General features: G+C 30.3%; 1 protein-coding gene and 2 long non-coding RNA genes across 3 annotated transcripts; 2 read left to right on the forward strand and 1 right to left on the reverse strand.

Annotated features, from left to right (window-relative positions):
* Positions 1-3,561: 3,561 nt before the first annotated feature.
* On the forward strand, positions 3,562-5,385 carry LOC145156820 (uncharacterized). Its single transcript, XR_013736926.1, has 3 exons — positions 3,562-3,679; positions 3,780-4,654; positions 5,081-5,385. It is a non-coding gene; the product is annotated as an uncharacterized LOC145156820 (long non-coding RNA).
* A 2,240-nt stretch (positions 5,386-7,625) lies between these two features.
* On the reverse strand, positions 7,626-10,841 carry LOC145160242 (uncharacterized). Its single transcript, XR_013738083.1, has 2 exons — positions 9,881-10,841; positions 7,626-7,827 (listed from the first exon to the last, which is right to left on the reverse strand). It is a non-coding gene; the product is annotated as an uncharacterized LOC145160242 (long non-coding RNA).
* A 1,550-nt stretch (positions 10,842-12,391) lies between these two features.
* On the forward strand, positions 12,392-17,165 carry LOC145160243 (putative cytosolic oligopeptidase A). The gene is made up of 16 exons (XM_079079366.1): positions 12,392-12,826; positions 12,895-13,062; positions 13,251-13,374; positions 13,838-13,914; positions 14,042-14,185; positions 14,284-14,514; positions 14,608-14,698; positions 14,821-14,942; positions 15,062-15,169; positions 15,263-15,508; positions 15,692-15,837; positions 15,919-16,036; positions 16,129-16,320; positions 16,413-16,478; positions 16,547-16,618; positions 16,815-17,165. Exons 1-16 carry the CDS (start codon positions 12,407-12,409, stop codon positions 16,890-16,892), a joined length of 2,403 nt encoding a protein of 800 aa, XP_078935492.1. The 5' UTR covers positions 12,392-12,406; the 3' UTR covers positions 16,893-17,165.
* Positions 17,166-21,371: the final 4,206 nt, after the last annotated feature.

Genomic DNA, 21,371 nt, shown 5'->3' on the forward strand with positions numbered 1-21,371 from the left:
TGTTTGATTACTTTGTTCAATTTTTATTTTCTTCTATTATACATGGGTGATCTCGTATGACTTCAAAAGGGATAAAAAGCTGTGAGATATTTGTATGTTCTACAAGGATCTCAATATACTAAAATGTGTGTTTTACTTTCATATCATTTCATGTAATTGATTTCAAGAGCAAGTCTACGTCTTTGAATTTCAAAATAAATTGATAATATTAGTCATGGACAAAAAAAAAAAATACTAAGATAAAGTTACGAATTAAAATAAAAAATATGTTTTCCTATAAATCAAGCTTAAATTCTAAAAAATACAAAATCAAATTTTATACAAACATGAAAATAAAATAGTCATTATATAGGAAACGTCTACTATTCAAAAAGCTAAGTAATATCTTTCTAAATAATCATATTTTTTCAATTAATCAAAGTAATGAGAAAACGAAAAAACTTTAAGGCCTTACATTAATTAAGCATTAATATTTTAAATTATTTTATTAAAATGTATTACTCTTACGACGTTCATAGAAACAAAAATTTAGTATATACTAGATAAGTTTTGATCAAAATATGATGTTTTCCAGTTTGGAATACTAACTTAGACGAAAATCGTAAATCCAACAAAGCAAAATCCTAAATCCCAATCTCATTTTAACTACCAACTTTCTCAAAACTACTATTTATTGATGTATTGTGCAATCTGTTTAATATGGTATGTTTCTGAAATAAAAATATTCATCGAAAACTATTAATCATCATCTCCATAGTGAACGTCCCACCTACGATCAAACTACTAAGAACTATATCACTAATGTTGGTCATACCATAAACATAAGACAGAAAACCTTAAACCTTAAATGAAACTATTTTTCAAAATACCATACAAGTATTCACAACTATTAAAGATATATTTAAATGGTAAATGATAATTTTGATAAATTGTGTGTTTTTTGTAACATGTCATTTTTCGAAAGAGAAACTAATTGTAGAAAGAAATTATTAACCGATACAAAACTAAATGCGAAAATGAAATTATATACCGCCCTTCGCCTGCCGCCCGTCGCATTGCTCGGGTAACGGCTAGTATATATATATATATATATATATATATATATATATATATATATATATATATATATATATGATAATAGAGGTCAAAACACTTCAACTAAAATTCATTTAAAATCTAATATTTCAAATGCTTTTTAATAATGATTGTAAAATTTTAAACATGTGTTAATTAATTGATTGATTAATAAAAATATTAATGTTTTGAAACTCCTAACTCTTAAACTTATATTATTTAATTTGTTAGTTAACTAAAATATTTTTCCTACATAAAGATAACATTTTTATGTTTGGTTACTCATATTTGTTTATGTAATTAGAAAACAAGGTGTACATAGAATGACTACTTCAATTTCACGTAGGAATCGATACCACTAGAGAGGTATATTGTCTTTAACCGGTGGTAGGAGATCCACGTACCCTTTTTAATTATTTATATTAATGCTTAGTAATATCTATTTTATATTCCTATCCACCTTAATTTTTTAGGTACAAATTAAGGAAGAGGATTCTCAGTGCACCAACATAAAGTCAAACGTACGCCTTACAAAATATGTAATTAACATTAAATATCATATTTACTAATCGACTTATTTTAAAACTCTTGATGACATTTATGTATAATGATATATTTTGTATGACTTCATTCTTAATTTCAATGTTTAATATTTGAAAGTTATATATGAAACCTTGGATGTTTTTGTGTAATATAAATAGTGTAATACAAAGTTTATTAGTTCAATATTGTTTATTAATAGCTCATTCAAAACAACTTATTTCTTATTTTATCCAAAAAATATTATCGGACATAAGAAAAGTAGATTATATTAATTTTATACAAAAACTTATAATATATATTGGATTTTATAAAAGTAAAAGTATAGCTCATAAGGTATGGACTATATTAGATAATATCAAAATATAAGTTGATGGATTTTTATGTTATTTGATAATTCGGTTAATGCCCAAAACATGACTAAAAACGTAAATTTCAACATATTTATATTTTTTTCCATAATTATTTTAACCAATTAAATGCATTCTTGCGCAACGCGCGGGGTTACGCCTAGTTTTGGTATAAATATTGCATTTAAAACTTTGTACACCAACAACAAATATCAGAAAGAAACTCCCACGAGACCAAGAACCTACCCATGAACTGACCAATTTGCGTTTCACGAAATTTGTGTATACTGGTTTGTTATATTTAATGTACTCCTAAATTTTTTTATGGTATTATATTTGATTGAAATTTTTTTGGGTGCACCTACTCTACACATTCCTGCTTCCGTCTCGTGAACTGTTCACAGGAACCGTTCGAATGAAAAAAAAAAGAATAAAACACACAGATCACCAAAAACAACATGAAGACTTAGTTTAATTTAATTATCTTGACATAGGTCCTATCTAACAACCTAGTTTGGTCTTTCTTTAAATCGCCTCATGCCCATCATTCTAAAGCAAGTTAGAATTTATATCCTTTTAGTTGCGATGATAGTAATTTCTAGCTATCCATAATAAGCTTCTTTGAGAAACGGTGAACATTACACATATAAATATAAATATAATGTTGAAATGAAAGTACAATGACTCTGCTAATTCCTTAAGTATCCTTTAACAAGAACAAGAGGAATCCCTTCTATAATAATGTAAGGAAATAATAATTTTAAGCATTGTTTAACACGTATACACGAAAGTCTTCGACTCTTTGCTTAATCGTTAGACGAAGTATCTTTTTTTTTAATTAGTGGATTTTTATTATATGTTTAAGTTGTTTCTTTTAACATAAGAAAACAAAATGCTTCTTAGAAAGACTTAATTTTTTTGTGTAATATTACATAAATATAAATATTAAATGCTTCTTAGAAAGACTTAATTTTATTTATATGTAATAATATTACATATATATAAATATCCATCCATATTCTAATAAATGAATATGTTTATTCTCCTATTGCCAAGTGTCATACTATTAGAACTCCTTATTAATATTGTATGTTACATATCATGCCACTTGTCAACCTAATAATTATCAATTTCAAATTTCAAAATTCAAAATTTTCATTCTAATTACATTAAATTATTAATTGATTCTCCATTTTAAATTTCAAATTTTAAATTTTTTCACTCTATTTATATTAAATTAATAACATTAGATTAAAAAATAAAATTAAATTAATACAGATTATAAGGTGATATAACTTCACGTATTTATTTAAATCAACGATTATAATTTTATATAACTAAAAAAGTATCTCTAAGTAATAATTTATTTAAAATAATTAATTAATAATTTTGATTTTTTAATATGAAAATTTAATTAGTTTTATAACCGTGATTATCACGGGTTATAAACTAGTACCGTAGTTTATAACCCGTGATTATCACGGGTTATCTCTTCTAATAAAACAGTACCGTAGTTGCCACGTGGCAATTGCTAAACCCCTCCCAGCGATTTTTCCCGCTCCAAATTCTATGTGAAGTTCCGAAAATACCGCCTCTTCAAACCTCATATGCCTTCATTCCGCTCTGTTCGTTGGAAACAATTGAGAGTTTCCAACTTCTATGCGATAAATCATCTCCCAGAGAAATCGGCTCTCAAATTCCAGAGATTGTTGAAGGTAATCGTTTCCAAAATTATTTATCAGTCTCTTTATTTATATGATTACAATTCCATACCCTTTCATTTTAACCCTAATTTTGTAACCGGAAATTGAGCAGAGCCAACAATCAATCTCTACCATCAGCTCTGAGATTACAAGCTCAGTATGTTTTACTATGAAACTTCATTTTTTTTTTCTGGATTATAGTATTCTTAAATACTTTCATTGGTCTCTTTCTGTGAAACACATATCTGGCTATGGAACAACGAAGAATCAGAAATTGATGGTCATCTTCTCCAACAACTTCAGGTAAACATAAGTCTGTTCCTCCCCCGATCGATTTCAGTAAACCGTCCGAATCTAACACTCAACTGCTTAATCATCGGTCATCATCAAGGTTAGTTTCAACTTGTAAAATCTCTTTTCCTTCTCTTATCGGTTCTTTATTCTCTCAATTTTGCTTGGTTGCATCATTTTGATTCCAGTATTGTTCGTTAGTGATAGGTCTTTGTTCATTTTGATTCCACTTTTTTTAGCACTAATAAATGAGTACCCAGTTGCCACATGGCAATTGGGTAAGCCCTCGATGTTTCAATGTGAAGTTCCCAAAATACCCTTCAGTTATCATATACCCATTGGCCATTAGTAATTACGTTCCTCCATTTCAGGATTTTGAATTTCAAACAATGATATTATCCCACAATAGATCACCAAGAAATCAGTAAGGAAATCACAAAAAATCAGGAAGGAAAACAATTAACAAATTTGAATTGGGCTTCATATTCGATCGCACCTTATATAAGCCGCTTTTGTCCATATTCCTTTCTTAGCGTTTCTTTGATTGTTGTTGAAGTGATAGAATCAAGAGATTTTCCTTCTCTCTATTTATAGCGTGCTATTCTATTACCATCGATTTGAACCTATAACTTTTGTTCTCTGTATTAGTTGTCGACTCAAAGGAAGCTATTTAACATTAACTTTCATTGACAACAGGTGAGTTATTTGATTTGTTTATGTTTGTGTTTTGATTTTTATCAGTTCTTTTAAGTTCGATCCTAATTTTATTTGATTATATTTTTTGTTATCATTTCTATCAATTTTAGAAGTTCAATCCACTTTTATATCTCTTTTCACCTTCCTTGCACTCACAAGAGTTGCAAGTTTTCATGAATTGTGTTTCAGTCTATGTATATAGTTGTGCGTGTGTTTGTATGTGAATGTGGGTAATTATGCTTGTGTGATTGTATGTTTTTGATCGTATGTGTGTGGTTTTGAATGGGTTTCAAAAAAGTTCAAAAAATAAAGAATTTTGTTGAATGGTAGCAACCCATATATGTGTCAAAGATACTTTGATGCCTTAATTTATGTTTATGTTCTTTGTTTATGAAGTATAACCTCATCTAAATTACATGTATCCAGTTGGTTTTCACTTCCCGTAGGTACGTCTGTGTGAAATGGCTGCTCAAGAGACCTGTAATATCATTTGATTTTCACTAAACATCGATTAAAGAAGTCACTAAAGATCCAGATAGTAATACAATTTACATTGGGGATGGATATGGTGATCTTGCATCAGTTGACATACACACATGATGTTATATTGGTTGATAAAATGTGTCTCTTAGACAAGAGTAATTTCTCCATTTTACTAGAACAACATGATAGATTTTTTCATTTTTCCCTTTTAAAGTTTAATTTTTTAAATGAAATGGGGTTGGGTTAAACATACTTTTCTTTGTCTTATTTTTATAGTACCCTACTTTCAATATTTAAATTCCATCTATATACAAAGAAACTTTCATTGCTATTGTTGGTTAGAAATTTCAAAGTACAATGTTGTAATAAGAAAATAAGTTAAAGTACTATGCAATAATTGGATTCATTTTGCACAAACTTAATAAGATGAAAAAATGCAAGTATATTGTATTATATAGAAAAAATTGAAGTAAGATGCTATAAGATACAACTAAATGATAATTTGTTGTTATTTCATGCATCTAGCTCCAATAATGGGTTTTGTAAAACAACTGAAAAAGAATTATCTGTAAGTTTTATTTCAAGATACTTTAATCATTACATGTGAATTCAAGTTGGATGCACATTTGTTCTCTTTCAAACAAAAGTTGGATGCGCATTTGAAATGAAGGGGAGAGACACCTTAAAAAAGTATGAAATAGTCCTTTGAGAATTGCTAAGACACTACTAGAAAAAAAAATTTAACAGATACAGGAAAAGGAAAAAGTAATGTAACAGGGATCAAAATTGTATTATTTTTCATTTTTTGTCCGAAGAGGATTTAGTTTGCAATGAAGTGATACCTTTGCAGTATTTAGTTTGAGTAAATTACACCAATGATCCCTATGGTTTGGGGTAATTTGCATGTTTGGACCCTAACTTATTTTTTTAACTCGGAAGATCCCTACTGTTAGTTTTTGTTACACGTTTGGTCCCTATTGTTTGTTTTTGTTACGCGCTTGGTCCCTGTCTTATCTAAAAAAACTATTATTTAAATAGGAAAAGATAGTGGGTTATGTAAGGTAAGGTGAGGGGTGGGGTTGGAGGTGCGTTTATATAAATAAATTAAAAAAATCAAAGCCAAAAATAGTCTTTTTAGCTAAGACAGGGACCATGCGCGTAACAAAAGCAAACTGTAGGGACCTTCCAAGTTAAAAAAAATAAGATAGGGACCAAACGCGCAAATTACCCTAAACCATAGGGACCATTCGTGTAATTTACTCATTTAGTTTACACGCTATAAAACTGTAGTAAAAGGAGTTTGACCAAAAATAATATCAAATTTGGTTTGTGTTTCAGGAAATAAGCATGCTAATAGTTTGACCGTGAAACGCATCTAAATAAAATTAAGAAAAGGGCGGTGCGATTCAATCGTAAAAGCTCGATTAATATGTGAATTGGTTTGGAATGTGCATAAGCTGAGACGGTTGACGCCTACAGCTTGATATAGTAGTCCCTGAGACTATTAGTGGGAAAAAAAATACATGTGTCTGTATGAATCTGTTGGATGACAATACCTGTTTGAACATGTAATCCAAATATATATTAGCACTTAATTTTTTTTCAAGTTATCAAACTAACGATTTACTAACTGTATGAATTTATGGATTTATGGTCACAGTCTTGGAATTTGTATAATGTTGGTTGACGACACATTACGCCCATGTGAGTGTAGAGAAAATAAATAAAGAAAATGATGAAATAGCACTTATGTTTGATTTTGTTATTTACTCAAGTCCTTCACTCTTTTTCTCTATGGTCGCGTGCCAATTTTAAAAAAATTGGTGAATCTAAGGATTTGTGGTCCTGATGTCTTATTTGGATCCCATTTCTCTACTAATTTTCGTTTCGTCTATTTCTTTTTTTTTTTTTTGTTTTTTATTAGTGGTATTACCTGGTAATATTTGATAATATATCAAGTGTTATTAATTTGAGCTTGAAATTCAATTGAATTTTTGAAAACCAACATGCAATTTGCCTATCAGTACATTATTGTTAGTCACACAAATGCAAGAAATAGTTTTGTATTGATTTTAAATACCTGCTATTTGCTTAAACAATACATAGAAGACAAGACCAAATGTCTCGATAATGAAATAAACACATAATAAACTAAACTTGATAAATGATTAAAGTCGATCAATATAAACATATATAATTTGTCCAACAAAAAATATTAAAATATATTCCTAACTAAACATATAAAAATAAATTATTATAGATATAATCAAAATATAAAAATATCATATATATATATATATATATATATATATATATATATATATATATATATATATATATATATATAGGGAGTTGTTAAAATGAGAACCACAAAAGATTAAGAACCTAAGAACCCCATTAATTAGAAAATATTTACATGATACTCTTATAAAACATGTTAAAATTCCTGTTTTTTGTCATTTTGGTACGAAAAAGGGCAAAAATGTAATTTTTACAGTCTAATATTTTATTCATATATGCTCTTATATTTTTAACAAAAAACTGATATAAAATACAACTTTATACAGTCAATTTACATTTTATTGCAAAAACTTCACAACTTAATACAAACTATTTTACAATAATTCACTAATTCAAAAATGTTAAAAACACAAACTTTACCACCACCATCACACGCTGCCACCAAACACCTGTAGCAACATCGCAACCATTATTTCTTCCAAATCAGAACCGTAAATAAAGTCATGCATTAATAACTTAAATACTATATTCATGGTCTAATAAAACTTACTAATTCACTCATCTTGAATTTAATGCAAAATAATTATAAAAACTAATATAGTCTTCCATATTTATACAACACAAAAAATAAATATATTCACAAACAAATTAAAACAAACATTCATTAATAAATTAGTCATATTTTAACACATAATTCATTAAAAATTTACAGCTTAATAAAATCAATTCACAGTTCAGTACAAAAAATTCACAGGTTAGTATAAAAAATTTAACAGTTTAATGCACAAAATTTATATATTCACAACTATGTTCTCAACTTAAAACTTACATATATATATATTTTTAGATCTATAGGCTAATGCTTCTTTCAAAGTTTATTTATAAAAAATTTCACAACTTAAATTTTAAATGTTTTATTCAAAAATAGATTAAATGAGATCTGTATATATAATGGTACTTTTATTCAAAATTTTAGAAGGCTACAAGGAATTATAAAAAATTCATAGCTTAATACAATAAATTCACAACTTAATACAATCAATTCACAACTTAATACAGTCAATTCACAGCTTAATACTGTCAACTCACAACTTAATACAGTCAATTCACAGTTTAATACAGTTAATTTAAAACTTAATACAATCAAATCATGGTTTAATAAAAAAAATCACAGTTTAATATAATAATTTCAAATTTTAATACGAAAAAATTATACTTCACAATCATATTCTCAAGTTAAAACTTACATTTCAAGACTTTAATTCACAATTTAATAAAGTAGTTTATAATAAAGTAGTTTAGGTCTCATTCACGATATTTACAACTTAAAAACATAATCGATTTTGTTGAAGCATTTCATCAAATATCTTGTGCGCACCAAACAAATTCACAGTTTAAAAGAGCATAAAAATCATAAAAAAAATCATAAAAAAAATCACTGCTTAATACAACCAATTCACAACTTAATACAGTCAATTCACAGTTTAATACATAAAAATAATAGCTTAATACAGTCAATTTATAATTTAGTACATAAAATTCATAGTTTAATATACAAAATTTTATACATTTATAACCATTTTTCCAAATTAAAACTTAAATTTATACCATTCTGGAGCCTAGTGATATTTTCAAATTTTATTTACACAATATTTACCGTTTAAATTTTACATACTTTATTCTAAATTAGAGAAAATCAAATTTATGTATAATGTTTCTTTTATTTCATATTTCATAAGCAAACACAAAATTTATGAAAAAAAATCACAGTTTAATACAATCAGTTTACTACTTAATATACTGAATTCATAGTTTAATACATAAAATTCATAGCTTAATATAATTCACAATTTAATATAAATGGTTGACATTTAATTCTTATGTGAAGAAATGTTATGATCTAAGTTATCTCCTCTTTGTTTTTACAATATCCTAAGAGCCCAAAAACATAATCATAAATATGTGGTGTAAATATATTTTATATATCTTAATAAAGTTTCTGATCAAAATTTGTTGGATACACATAATTATCTAGTCCACAAAATAAAATTTTATTAGAATCATTATTGACGAATTTATATTTAAAACTAAATCCAAACTATATAGTAATAATACATTACCTATTATTTTACTTAATTAACTACAATCAATAGTTAAATATTTTATATTGAAAATAAATCCAAACTATATAATAATAAATACATCACCTATTATTTTAATTAATTAACTACTATTAACGGTTAAATGAATTTATTTATAAACACTTAGAAAATCTCAAAAGGACTCCCGTAAATTGTTGTTTTTTTTTTAATATCTTATTTCTTTTAATCCATGGATTCCCGTAAAATGTTTTTTTTTAATATCTCATTTCTTTTAATTCATTTCAAGGCCTAACCCAATTAAAACTACCTAGACCAATTAAAAAAAAGATAAGCCCACAATGAGACACAATACAGTAAATGACCTAAATTCAAGAACTCAATTCCCAATTTAAGATATTACCTTTTTGCGGCTTGCACTACATCGACCACCAACCTTGTTCTCATTCTCGCCGGAAAACCTCAACAAGAAGAAACAATCACAAATTTTTTGGATTCACAACCCACCGGATGAACTGATATCTTTTATTCTCTTATTACCACTGATGAATAATCAAATCGATTAACTTCGTTTCAATTCTCATTAACTCAATCTTCCTCGCCAGAAAAAACATCGCTTACTCAGATGTGTTTTGCACTTCGTTGTAATTGATGATAGTTTAAACGAAATAGATAACGGAGGAGCCGACGACGGAGGAGACGAAGACGGAAGAAATCGTCGGATAAGAAAACGGGGAAGAGATCTGTCGGAAATCGTAGATCTCATCGTTCGTCAGAACTTCTAGATCTGGTCTCGCCGATAAGAAGAGGAGGATGTGATGTAGGTGACATGGAGGAGTTTCACTGGAGCCGCTGGAAATCAGTGGTGGTGGCGGATGAAGGCAATCGTGGTGGTAGTGGATGAAGAGCTTAAACATGTCAGATCTGATATAGATTTAGTTGATTGTCACCGGAGATCATGGAGGTGCTGTTGGTCGTGGTCGTTGCAGAGCATCATCGAAAAGCATATGAAGTGGCGTAGATCTGGAAGATCTAGTGCAACAGCGACCAGAAAATCGCAGATCTAGAGGCTACCGGAAAATCATAAAGCTGGACATCTAGAGTGGTGGGGGCGGTGGTAGAACAACGACAGTGGAGAGAGGTGAAGGCGGTCTTCCGAAAGTGGTTCTCTGCTGGTGGCGATGGTGATAAAGGCGGTAGACGGTGGTGATAAAGGCGGTAGGTGGTGGTGATGGAGGCGGTAGGTGGTGGTGCTAATAGGGACTGTGTGTTCTTCAAAAAATTGTGGGAGAATTTGAAAGGATCTGATAGATCCGATTTTAAAACGTAGCTTTTGTTAAAATGTAGATTTTCTGTGTTTTTTATTGTTTATATTAAATAGACAAAAGAATATATATATATATATATATATATATATATATATATATATATATATTTTTTTTTTTTTTTCAGTAGAAAACACTCCTTTTAACTAAAGATAGTTTAATACATATGGATCGAAGGCAATTGGACAACAAGCTGCGCCGCTATTCTAACAATTTAACCACGACAAATTTAACATTTATTTTGATAATTCTTCTGATTTTTAATCCATGAACCTCATGTTGTTGGCACCAAAGTTATCGGTGGCTCTTTTCATATCTTCTAATTGGATTTTAAAATGTTGAAACTTCTTGCTCAAGTCCAAATAATGAGAAAATTCAAATCTAAGTGTTTGAAGCAATTGCAAGTACTATAGTACTTAAAAAAAGTGTTTTTATATACATATAAAATACTAAACTTCACCGTATTTTCACTAACATTTAGTAAACTCTTTATCAAACAACACAACCGTTTTGATTCGTTTAATAAAATATCTAAACATATAAAACAAATTCAATATTCATAACAGTATATAAATTAATTTTAAAACAAAATTATAAACTTACTGACAAATTTTCTCTCTTTGTAAATTAATAACCATTACTAATTTTTTTTGCAAATATTTAATTAGTCGTTACGATTTCAATTTATAATTAATAATTTTGTTTATCAATCGTGGTTTCCACGGGTTTAAACTTAGTACTCAAAGAAGGAAAAGTAAAGTTTCCTAAATTGCCCTTCATTTAAAACATGCTTATGAATTTGTTCGGATCAAATCCGATTAATCCAATAAGCACCCCCTTAATCGGTTTACTAATTTTCAAAGTCACAGTGGCATACTATATAATTTTACACAATTACCCTTTTATTTACAATAAACTAGATTATAACAACCTATTTTTATTTAGTGGCAGCCTACTTTTCTTTAATTTAACCTTATAACATCATTTCATTTAAGCATTTATTTTGATTATCTTACTATCAAAGTTGCATGTTAGAAGTATGACTAGGATAATGATTAAAGCTAAAAGAGTAATCTTGGTTGAAATAATTAACTTTTGAATTATAAGTTGATATAACTTTTATTAGTTTGATTTAAGTTAAGAAGGATCCTTTTTTATTCATTATGTTTTATGTTTTACTGTAAATCGAGAATAGATTTATAACCTTAATAATATATCTTTTTTAAAAAGAAAAAACATTATTATTAATAAACAAAATAAGAACAAAGAACCAGAATTAAAGTAATGATACAAGGTAAATGAATTACTAAATATATCCTTCTGATATCTAACTTTATATGAATTTACAAGTTACAAAATTATTAAAAAAATACAATATTACAATTCATAAGTTTTCAAAATTAATGCTATATTATTTTATTATATAATTAAATTTTTAATTCTATTTAAAATTAACATGTGTGAGTTCCACGGTTTTAACCTAGTTTATCTAATAAGATGGTAGTTCTACATGAAGTTATTCGTTTGTCTTCCGATGGCGTGTTCAAATTTACATCGTGAATTAACATAAAACAAAACAAAAAATAGAAAAAAGAAAAAGGAAAATGAGGAGAAAGATCACGTTGGTCGGGAGTATCGGAACTACTACCCGTGTTATCGTGGTGGTTGCGATGGCTATCGTCATTTCCCTTGTTCGCTCTTTCCATCGTCCCCTATGCTCTTCTTCATCTTCCACACCTAAACATCTTCTTAAATCTCGCATCTGCCCCCTCTGGTCTCCTTCCTTCTTATTCTGCCTACCTCCTCCTCCTCCTCGCAGCACTCTCCTCCGCCACTCCTACTCACCTTCGCTTTCCCCCGCCGCCGCTCATCGCCGTGGTTCATTCTGCTCCGCCACACTACCATCCTTAATGTCGACGGTTTCTGATGATAATCCTCTATTGAAGGACTTTGTGTTCCCTCCGTTTGATGCAATCGACGCCTCTCATGTGCGCCCTGGGATGCGTGCCTTGTTGAAGAAGCTTGTAAGTCTGTGTGATTGATTATAAATTTGTGTTTATTCGATTGCTGATTTGGGGAAAAAACATTGCAGGACAGCGATTTGGTTGAATTGGAGAAAACTGTGGAGCCGTCGTGGCCGAAGCTGGTGGAACCGTTAGAGAAGATGCTGGATCGGTTGAGTGTTGTTTGGGGAGCTGTTAATCATCTTAAGTCTGTTAAAGATACTCCTGAACTACGTTCTGCTATCGAAGAAATCCAGGTTTATTTCTATTACTTTTGGCTGATATGATTTACCTTTTGAAAAGGCAATATCTATACATATAATGATGTCTGCTTATGTGCGTTTATACGTGTTTTCATTTCGAAGGTAAAACTTTAGTTGATACAGTATATTATAGAGGAAATGGATATTGTGATCTTCTGACTTTGCTTAAATTCTTGTTGCAGCCTGAGAAAGTCGAATTTGACTTGAAATTGGGTCAAAGTAAACCTATATACAACGCTTTTAAGGCTATAAGGGAGTCACCGGACTGGGCAGGACTAAGTGATGCTCAGAAGCGAATTGTTGAATGTAAGTATGTTCAAGTTCTTCTGATTGTCAGAGAACAGTGGTTATTTTATTGTGCTTATCAGTTATCACTTCAAGTTTATTGTGTCCAACTGATAAATGTTTGTATGATTATGATGTAAACTAACTATCTCCAAGTTCTTTGTTCAATCGTGTGTTGATATCAACTGAAGCATGGTGCTAGCAATCTTTTACATCAACCACATAGAAACTGCATAACTTCTTTAGAGTCCAAGAACCAATATTCTTTGCAATTATCAACCATATCCCTAAAGCTTTTCCTTGGTTTTGCACCATATTAATCAGACCTTTAATAAGCATTTGCACCTTTTTAAATTTTTTATTATGACCTAAAGTTTTTGTTATCGCAAATAAGTCTCAGTTCGATGTATGCCATATCATGTGATATCAAGCATCTGTAGATGTACATTTGGTCTGACATATCTCAATTTGTTTACACATGCAGCATCACTAAAGGAGGCTGTTCTTAGTGGTGTCTCCCTTGAAGATTCTAAGAGAGAAGAATTTAACAAAATTCAACAGGTTTGATCCGTTATTATTCAGGAACTTAGAATTGATTTGTTGTTGCTTGTTCAAGTTTAAATCAAATTATGTTTCCTGTTATCAAGTTCCATAACTATTTTGTCATTCTCTGTGAATTGATCTTCAGGAGCTGACAAAGCTTTCTCGAAAATTTGAGGAGAATGTTTTGGATGCCACTAAGATTTATGCAAGACTAGTAACTGACAAAAAGGAAATCGAAGGATTGCCAGCTACAGCTCTTGGCTTAGCTGCACAAACAGCCATATCTAAGGTTCTTGTCATCTTGTGAGCTTAATGTTATTGGGTGCTTCTATTATGTAACCAGTGTCCCAATTGTCCTTATTTCATTATATGCATATTTGAATCCAGGGTCATGAAAATGCAACTGCTGAAAATGGGCCATGGGTGTTTACATTGGATGCTCCAAGTTTCATGTCTGTCATGCAACATGCCAAGAACCGAGCTTTACGGAGGGAAGTTTATGATGTTTATATAACCCGTTCATCTGTTGGAAAACTAGATAATACTCCAGTTATTGAACAAATTCTGAAACTTAGATTGGAAAAGGCTAAACTTCTTGGCTACAATAACTATGCAGAGGTCTGAATTTCTGTTCATTGCTTATACTTTCCATCTAGCTTATTGCTTCTTAGTTACTTTATATGATTGTGTTATTGGGAATTTTATTATCAGGTAAGTATGGCAACCAAGATGGCTACTGTTAGTAAAGCAGAAGAGCTTCTTGAAAAGCTCAGGAGTGCTTCCTGGAATGCTGCAGTTCAGGGTAATATCATTATCTATTAAACATTCATTGTTATATTTGATTCCATTTTATATTGTTGATGTTCTTTTTACTAAAATTGTATGAAAAATGGTTCATGATACCTATTCCTGTGTATCTTGTAGATATGGAAGATCTGAAGCAGTTTGCCAAAAGTAAAGGCGCCCCTGAAGCTGATGACTTGAACCACTGGGATATCGCCTTTTGGAGTGAGAGGCTACGCGAATCAAAATATGATATAAATGAGGTTCTCTTTCTTGAATCATGCTTTTATTACAAATTCTGAAACTAGTGTCATTAATAAATAATACCCCTGTTTCATTCACAAATAATAAACATTTGTATTTATATATATTGATACTGCAGGAAGAACTTCGGCCTTATTTTTCATTGCCTAAAGTGATGGATGGCCTTTTCAACCTAGTGAAGATGCTATTTGGCATTGATGTTGAAGCAGCTGATGGTTTAGCACCAGTAAGATATAATCTAAATTCTAAATTATCTATTTCTTTTATCATCTGGGATTTCGTATCATTCTTATGTATTTTTTTTCTTCTAAATGTGTAGGTTTGGAATGCTGATGTCAGATTTTATCGTATCAAGGATTTATCAGGCAAACCCATTTCCTATTTTTACTTTGACCCATACTCCCGCCCAGCTGAGAAAAGAGGTGGTGCATGGATGGATGAAGTTGTTGCAAGAAGTCGTGTATTATCAGATGACAAAAACTCTGTTAGGTTACCAATTGCCCATATGGTCTGCAATCAAATGCCACCTGTTGGAGACAAGCCAAGCCTTATGACATTTCGTGAGGTACATACATACATACATACATACATACATATATACATACATGCATAGCAAAATGAGATGATGAAAATATGATGTAATGTAACGTGTGCAAACTTGTGTTGTTTATATTTTGGTTGAAAGCTCTTAATTAATCCAAGGAATCCATTTGAGTTTGGGCATATATATTTTTGGTTATTAATTTAGGTGGAGACTGTGTTCCATGAGTTTGGTCATGCACTTCAGCACATGCTAACAAGACAAGATGAAGGGCTTGTTGCTGGTATTCGTGGCATAGAGTGGGATGCTGTTGAGTTACCTTCTCAGTTCATGGAAAATTGGTGCTACCATAGGTAGGTACCTATATAATATAGAATCAAATCATTTTTTGAATCTAGAAAATAAAATAAAAATTAATATATGAGACACTACAGGGATACGTTGATGAGTATTGCAAAACATTATGAAACTGGGGAGACTCTCCCTGAAGAGATATATCAAAAGCTTCATGCTGCTAGAACTTTCCGTGCTGGCACCCTTAGCCTTCGTCAGGTGAGATTCATATTCATAATAATTCATTTATTAAATAAAATAATAATAATAGTAATTAGTAAATAAATAAATTAATTGTTTTTACTTGTTAGCTAAAATTTGCAACGGTTGACCTGGAGCTTCATAGCAAGTATGTACCTGGTGGGTCCGAGTCAATCTATGATGTTGACAGAAGAGTGAGTGAAAAAACTCAAGTACTTCCCCCGCTTGAGGAAGACAGGTTCCTTTGTGGTTTTAGCCATATTTTTGCAGGTGGTTATGCTGCTGGATACTACAGTTATAAGGTATCTATCTTATATACTTTTATTCTTTATTTATGCTAAATTAAATTGCTAATGGTTTTTGATTATGATGGATGTTGATGTTATTTTTGAAGTGGGCGGAAGTGTTGTCTGCTGATGCTTTTTCGGCATTTGAGGATGCTGGATTAAATGATGACAAGGTATGATTTTTGTACATATAATAATAATTTCATTTACAAATTAATTAATAATAATAACAATTAAACAGGCGGTGAGAGAGACAGGGAAGAGGTTCCGTGAAACTATTCTTGCGCTTGGAGGTGGAAAAGCTCCACTAGAGGTTACTTAGACCTTCCCTTTACTTTAGAGTCTATTATATATATTTATTTATTTATTGTTTCAATGCCTGCTCTTCTTTTACAACACACAGTATCTCTGACTCCAATAGCCATATTGTGTGATCGTTTAGGCAATAGACAATGTCTCCTTTTTAACAATACAATTTTGTAAATTTGATTATTATGATGACATGACAGGTTTTTGTTGAATTTCGTGGGAGGGAACCATCTCCTGAGCCACTTCTGAGGCACAATGGGCTGTTACAAACTGCATGAACATGAACATGAACAGGGAAGAAGTTGTTGGTCTGGGTCCGGGTCCTTTTATTCATCACCATCAGCAGCAGCATATGATTTGTTTTTTTCTTGAATTAAAAGTATGATGCATGCATGCAGTTGAGATGACGTTTCTATTATCCCAACCCAAACCTAAATGAACTTTTAAATAGCAAAAGCCAAAATGTTGAGAGGCAGATGATGGATGATGGATTATACATTTGCTTTGCTTTGCTTGCACAATCAACAAAAACTACAATCTCACTTTTAGAATGGTTTGGTTTGGTGTTTTTTTCAATCTATTTGGTGGTGCAAATATTCCAATGTGCTTATTTGGTGGTGGTGGAAATGGAATGGAGTCATGGACTACTACTTACTGCACCTGCACCCATTGTTGCTCAAATGAGATGCCATCAACACTAACTACAAAAAAATACTTAAAAATGGAATACTCGAGTGAGAGATATTATTATAAAGTTTTCATACAACGAATCAAACGCTAGAAAAGTCAAAACTTTACGTGTTCGGGTTTGGCCAGGATTGGCTACTAGACGTTTTTAATATAAAAATGCTTGTTTTTTAAAGACAACTTTTTTGACCATTTTTCCCTTGTGTATAAACGTGGATGATTTCATTTGGAATCAGACACATTATAAAAATACTCGCTAATCTCATACTCTTGACAAATCTTGGATTCTTGGTTTTCATTTTTTGGGATCTCAGCTTTTATATCCGTAGTATTCTTGTCTCAATTTGCTCGGTAACTTTTCTATAATTCATGTTCCATGCTTTATATTCTTTTTTTTTTTTTTTTGGAAAAATAACGTCAAACGTTTTTTTTTTATCGGGATGAGGCCCTCACAAACTGACTACATTATCGAAATAGAGCCATGCATCTGAGTGGAAGATGTTTTGAGATCATTACAGTGTTAAAATTAGGGGTGAGCATAGTCCGGTTTCTAACCAAAACCAAACCAAAAACCGCAATAATCGGTTTTTTGATATTCAAAACCGAAACCGCACTAAACCAATTAGTTGCGGTTTTTCAGTTTTCGGTTTTAAACAACGTGCTTCGGTTTTTTTTACCCAAACCGCAATATATGTTGTAAAATTCAGTCCAACTTAGACCAAATCAAATAACCTCAAACGAGTTAGAGAAAACCAAACCGATTAGACATTAAACTTGTCAAAAGAAAATTTTAAAGTTTTAAACAATAGAGGTTATTTCAAGCCCAAACTTTTCACACGACTTAAACATGTAAAGCACATGTGCTTCTCAAAGCTACTCCACCCTTGCTTTTTATAGTGTTCTAGTGTCTTTTTTGTTTGATGCTTGTAGCATTGTGGGACTAAGGAAACAAAGGAAATTTCTTATACATATTGTTTTCAGCTTTAAATCTCTTAGTATATTTTTAACTTTGAAAATATACTTATAACAATGTGCTATCTTTTTCAAACAATAAATAATAAAAGTTGATAAATTAATCCCACAAATTATGAGTGTAAGTTAATGTTAATTTATATATTCAACCTATCATTATAAGGAATTAATTCATCAATTGTATATACTTTTTTCTTTCTTTCCTTTGTTCCAATTCCCACCCAACCATTGAAAAACGTTTTGTGTTTGCTCTTATTTTAGAAAAAAAAAAATAACAATTTTGAGTGATAATAAAAATCTAACCATTTAATTTTTTCCTTTTCCATTTCACTGTTTTATTTTAAAATCGTTTTATGTTTCATGTTTTGCTACTAATACAAACATTGTTCTAACTTAAATAATTCCAAAAACTTGGAACACCATATGTTCTCACAATCGGTGCGGTTCGGTTATTTTGCGGTTTTTGAATTCCTAAAACTGTAACCGAACCGAAAACTTCGTTTGTTGAAAAAGTAGAAACCAAACCATCGGTTTTATGTTCGGTTTCAGTTTTTCGGTCTTGGTTTTTCGGGTTTTTTTTTTTTTTTTTTTTTACGGTTTTTCGGTTTACGGTTCGGTTTTTGTTCACCCTAGTTAAATGTTGACTGATGTAGGAGAAGGGCATTGTGAAAAATGTGGTCAAATATATGCGGCGGAATGGAGCCCATATTAAGATATCAGAACTGATCAACATATCCTTCAAAAAAAAGTTATTCACGATACACGTGTTTGCTTTATTTAATCACAAACACGTGCTCTGTATAGAAGTTTTGTATAAATGTATCACCATGCTATATGCTATGAAGTGTTTTGATTTAAGTTCGTTTCTTTCTAAGAGTAGAATAAGATAATGTGGTTGAAGCGTAAATGATCATGTCTATATTGCATTATTTGTCTCATAATAGGATCCCATTCCTCTAGCCTTTCCCCAAAGTGACTATTCATCAATATTACATTAACACCAAAGAAGAGTCTCACCCAATGCTTTATGATGTCATAGTTAATCATGATTTGAAATTAGAAGTCTATTCATGCTCCCAAATAAATTGAATACCTTTGTCTATAAATATTGCATATCTGATTCTATACATAAGTCTATTTGAGTCCCTACGAGTTATAATCTCAATAAGACTCCTCGTATTTATTAATACTAAAACAATTCCACAAAGATTCAAATTTAATTAGAATACGGTAATTCAATATGATACATTAGAATCTATTGGTCCAACGACAATGGAGAATAGAGATAAACTCCCAATGAGGTAGGTTATGGTTGAGAAGGGTACACAACGTGGTCTCAACAACTTAATTTATCGCCAAAAGATCAAGGTCGAACCAATTATTGCTCAAGGCAAGGACGAACCATGCTCTAGGTCGAGCCATGATCAATGTCCATACTATTAGATCGAATGTCATTCTATTATAATTTACTGTCTTGATGATCAAAAATTGTATTTTTCAAGTCTTTTAAAGAAGATAGAACTTGGAAAATTAGTTTTTTAATTGTATTTATAATTCTTTTAAAGAAAATAAACTTGGAAAATCAGAATTTCCATGATGATCGTATAGGAGTATTAATTTCATAAAACAGTTTTATTCATAAAAATACGATTCTAATATATTTGAGTTTCTTTAGCATAATATTTCTGAAGGTTTTTTTGAAGTTAAAATTGAAAACAATATTATATGTACCAAAGAGATTGTTATTCATTGTCCATTGAATTTAATTCCCTCCTTATCTTGAAATTTGACTTTTATCATCCACATGCCCCACACTGCATTTGTCTATCTATAATCAGACTGTGATGCCGTTTCCAAAAAAAGATAATCTGTGAACATGTCATGGCGAATTCAACGGTTGTAATTTAATTTGTGGACCCAATTTGGAAATAGGTTTGGTAATACCGTAATAGGAGTTATAATCCTCATAAATGTTACAATTAACTTTGGTTCTTGAATATGGATACGAAGAATGAGTTGAAACGATTCTTAAATACCAACAAAATTTCAAGAGTAGTGTTTTTATAATGGAAAATAATACAAAAAAACATTAAGTTTATATAAAAATTCTAATTTGATACTGTGTTTTTTTTTTCTCAAATTTGACATTGTGTTTTTCAATTTTTTACAGTTTTGAGTTCTGACCACTTGATCAGTCAACCCGGTTACCTGATGACGTGACATGATGACATGACATGCTGACGTGTCAAAATTGAATTTTTTCACACAAAAGACACTAAGTTTTCATTTTTTCGATTTTGACACTAAGTTTATTTTTTTCTTTCATTTTTGACACTCCGTTTTTTTGTTCCAAATCGAAAATTATTTTTTTTTTCCAATTTTGTTCAATGTTGATCATTTTCCATTTGAAATTGTATAAATATTTTTTAATACATTTTAAACCGTATTAATACATTTTTTTCATTTAAAAACCATATTTTATATAAATACAAGGTTTTTTTTTACATTCAAACCATAATTTTATATATAAATATGTATTAGTCATATAAAAATCGTATCTTATATTAAATACGCAACTTTAAAATGAGTTTGGAGGTGTGTAGTCGATCAATGCCCAGAGATCAGGTTTGCAACCCTTGAAATTTTTACCTCTTGTTCGAAGCATATGGTTAGTTTGGTTCTAATGCATATTTATGCATAACATTATGCTTTGGATATATAAAAAAAACTTTTATTTATATAAAAATGTGGTTTTTAAAAGAAAAAAAATCATTTATACGGTTTAAAATGTAATAAAAAATATATTTATACGGTTTCAAATGAAAAATAGTCAAATTGAATAAAATTTGAAAAAATGATGTTGGGTTTGGAAAAAAAAACAGAGTGTCAAAATTGAAAGAATAAATTAAACTTAGTGTAAAAAAACGCTTTCTCTCTCTACCTTTTCTCTCTCTACAACTCTCTCTGATCGGCGGTGCGTTTTTTGCTTGATTCGTCGTTGTTGCTTCACCGGTGAGATTATTCGTCTCATTGCTGAAGTATTTTCTCATCATTTCCGTTGTTGCGATGGGAGCTTCTTCTAAGCAGGATCGATTGAA

This window comes from Lactuca virosa, chromosome 2 (genome assembly GCF_052849685.1).
Source record: "Lactuca virosa cultivar CGN04683 chromosome 2, Lactuca_virosa_CGN04683_v6, whole genome shotgun sequence".
Taxonomy (NCBI): Eukaryota; Viridiplantae; Streptophyta; class Magnoliopsida; order Asterales; family Asteraceae; genus Lactuca; species Lactuca virosa.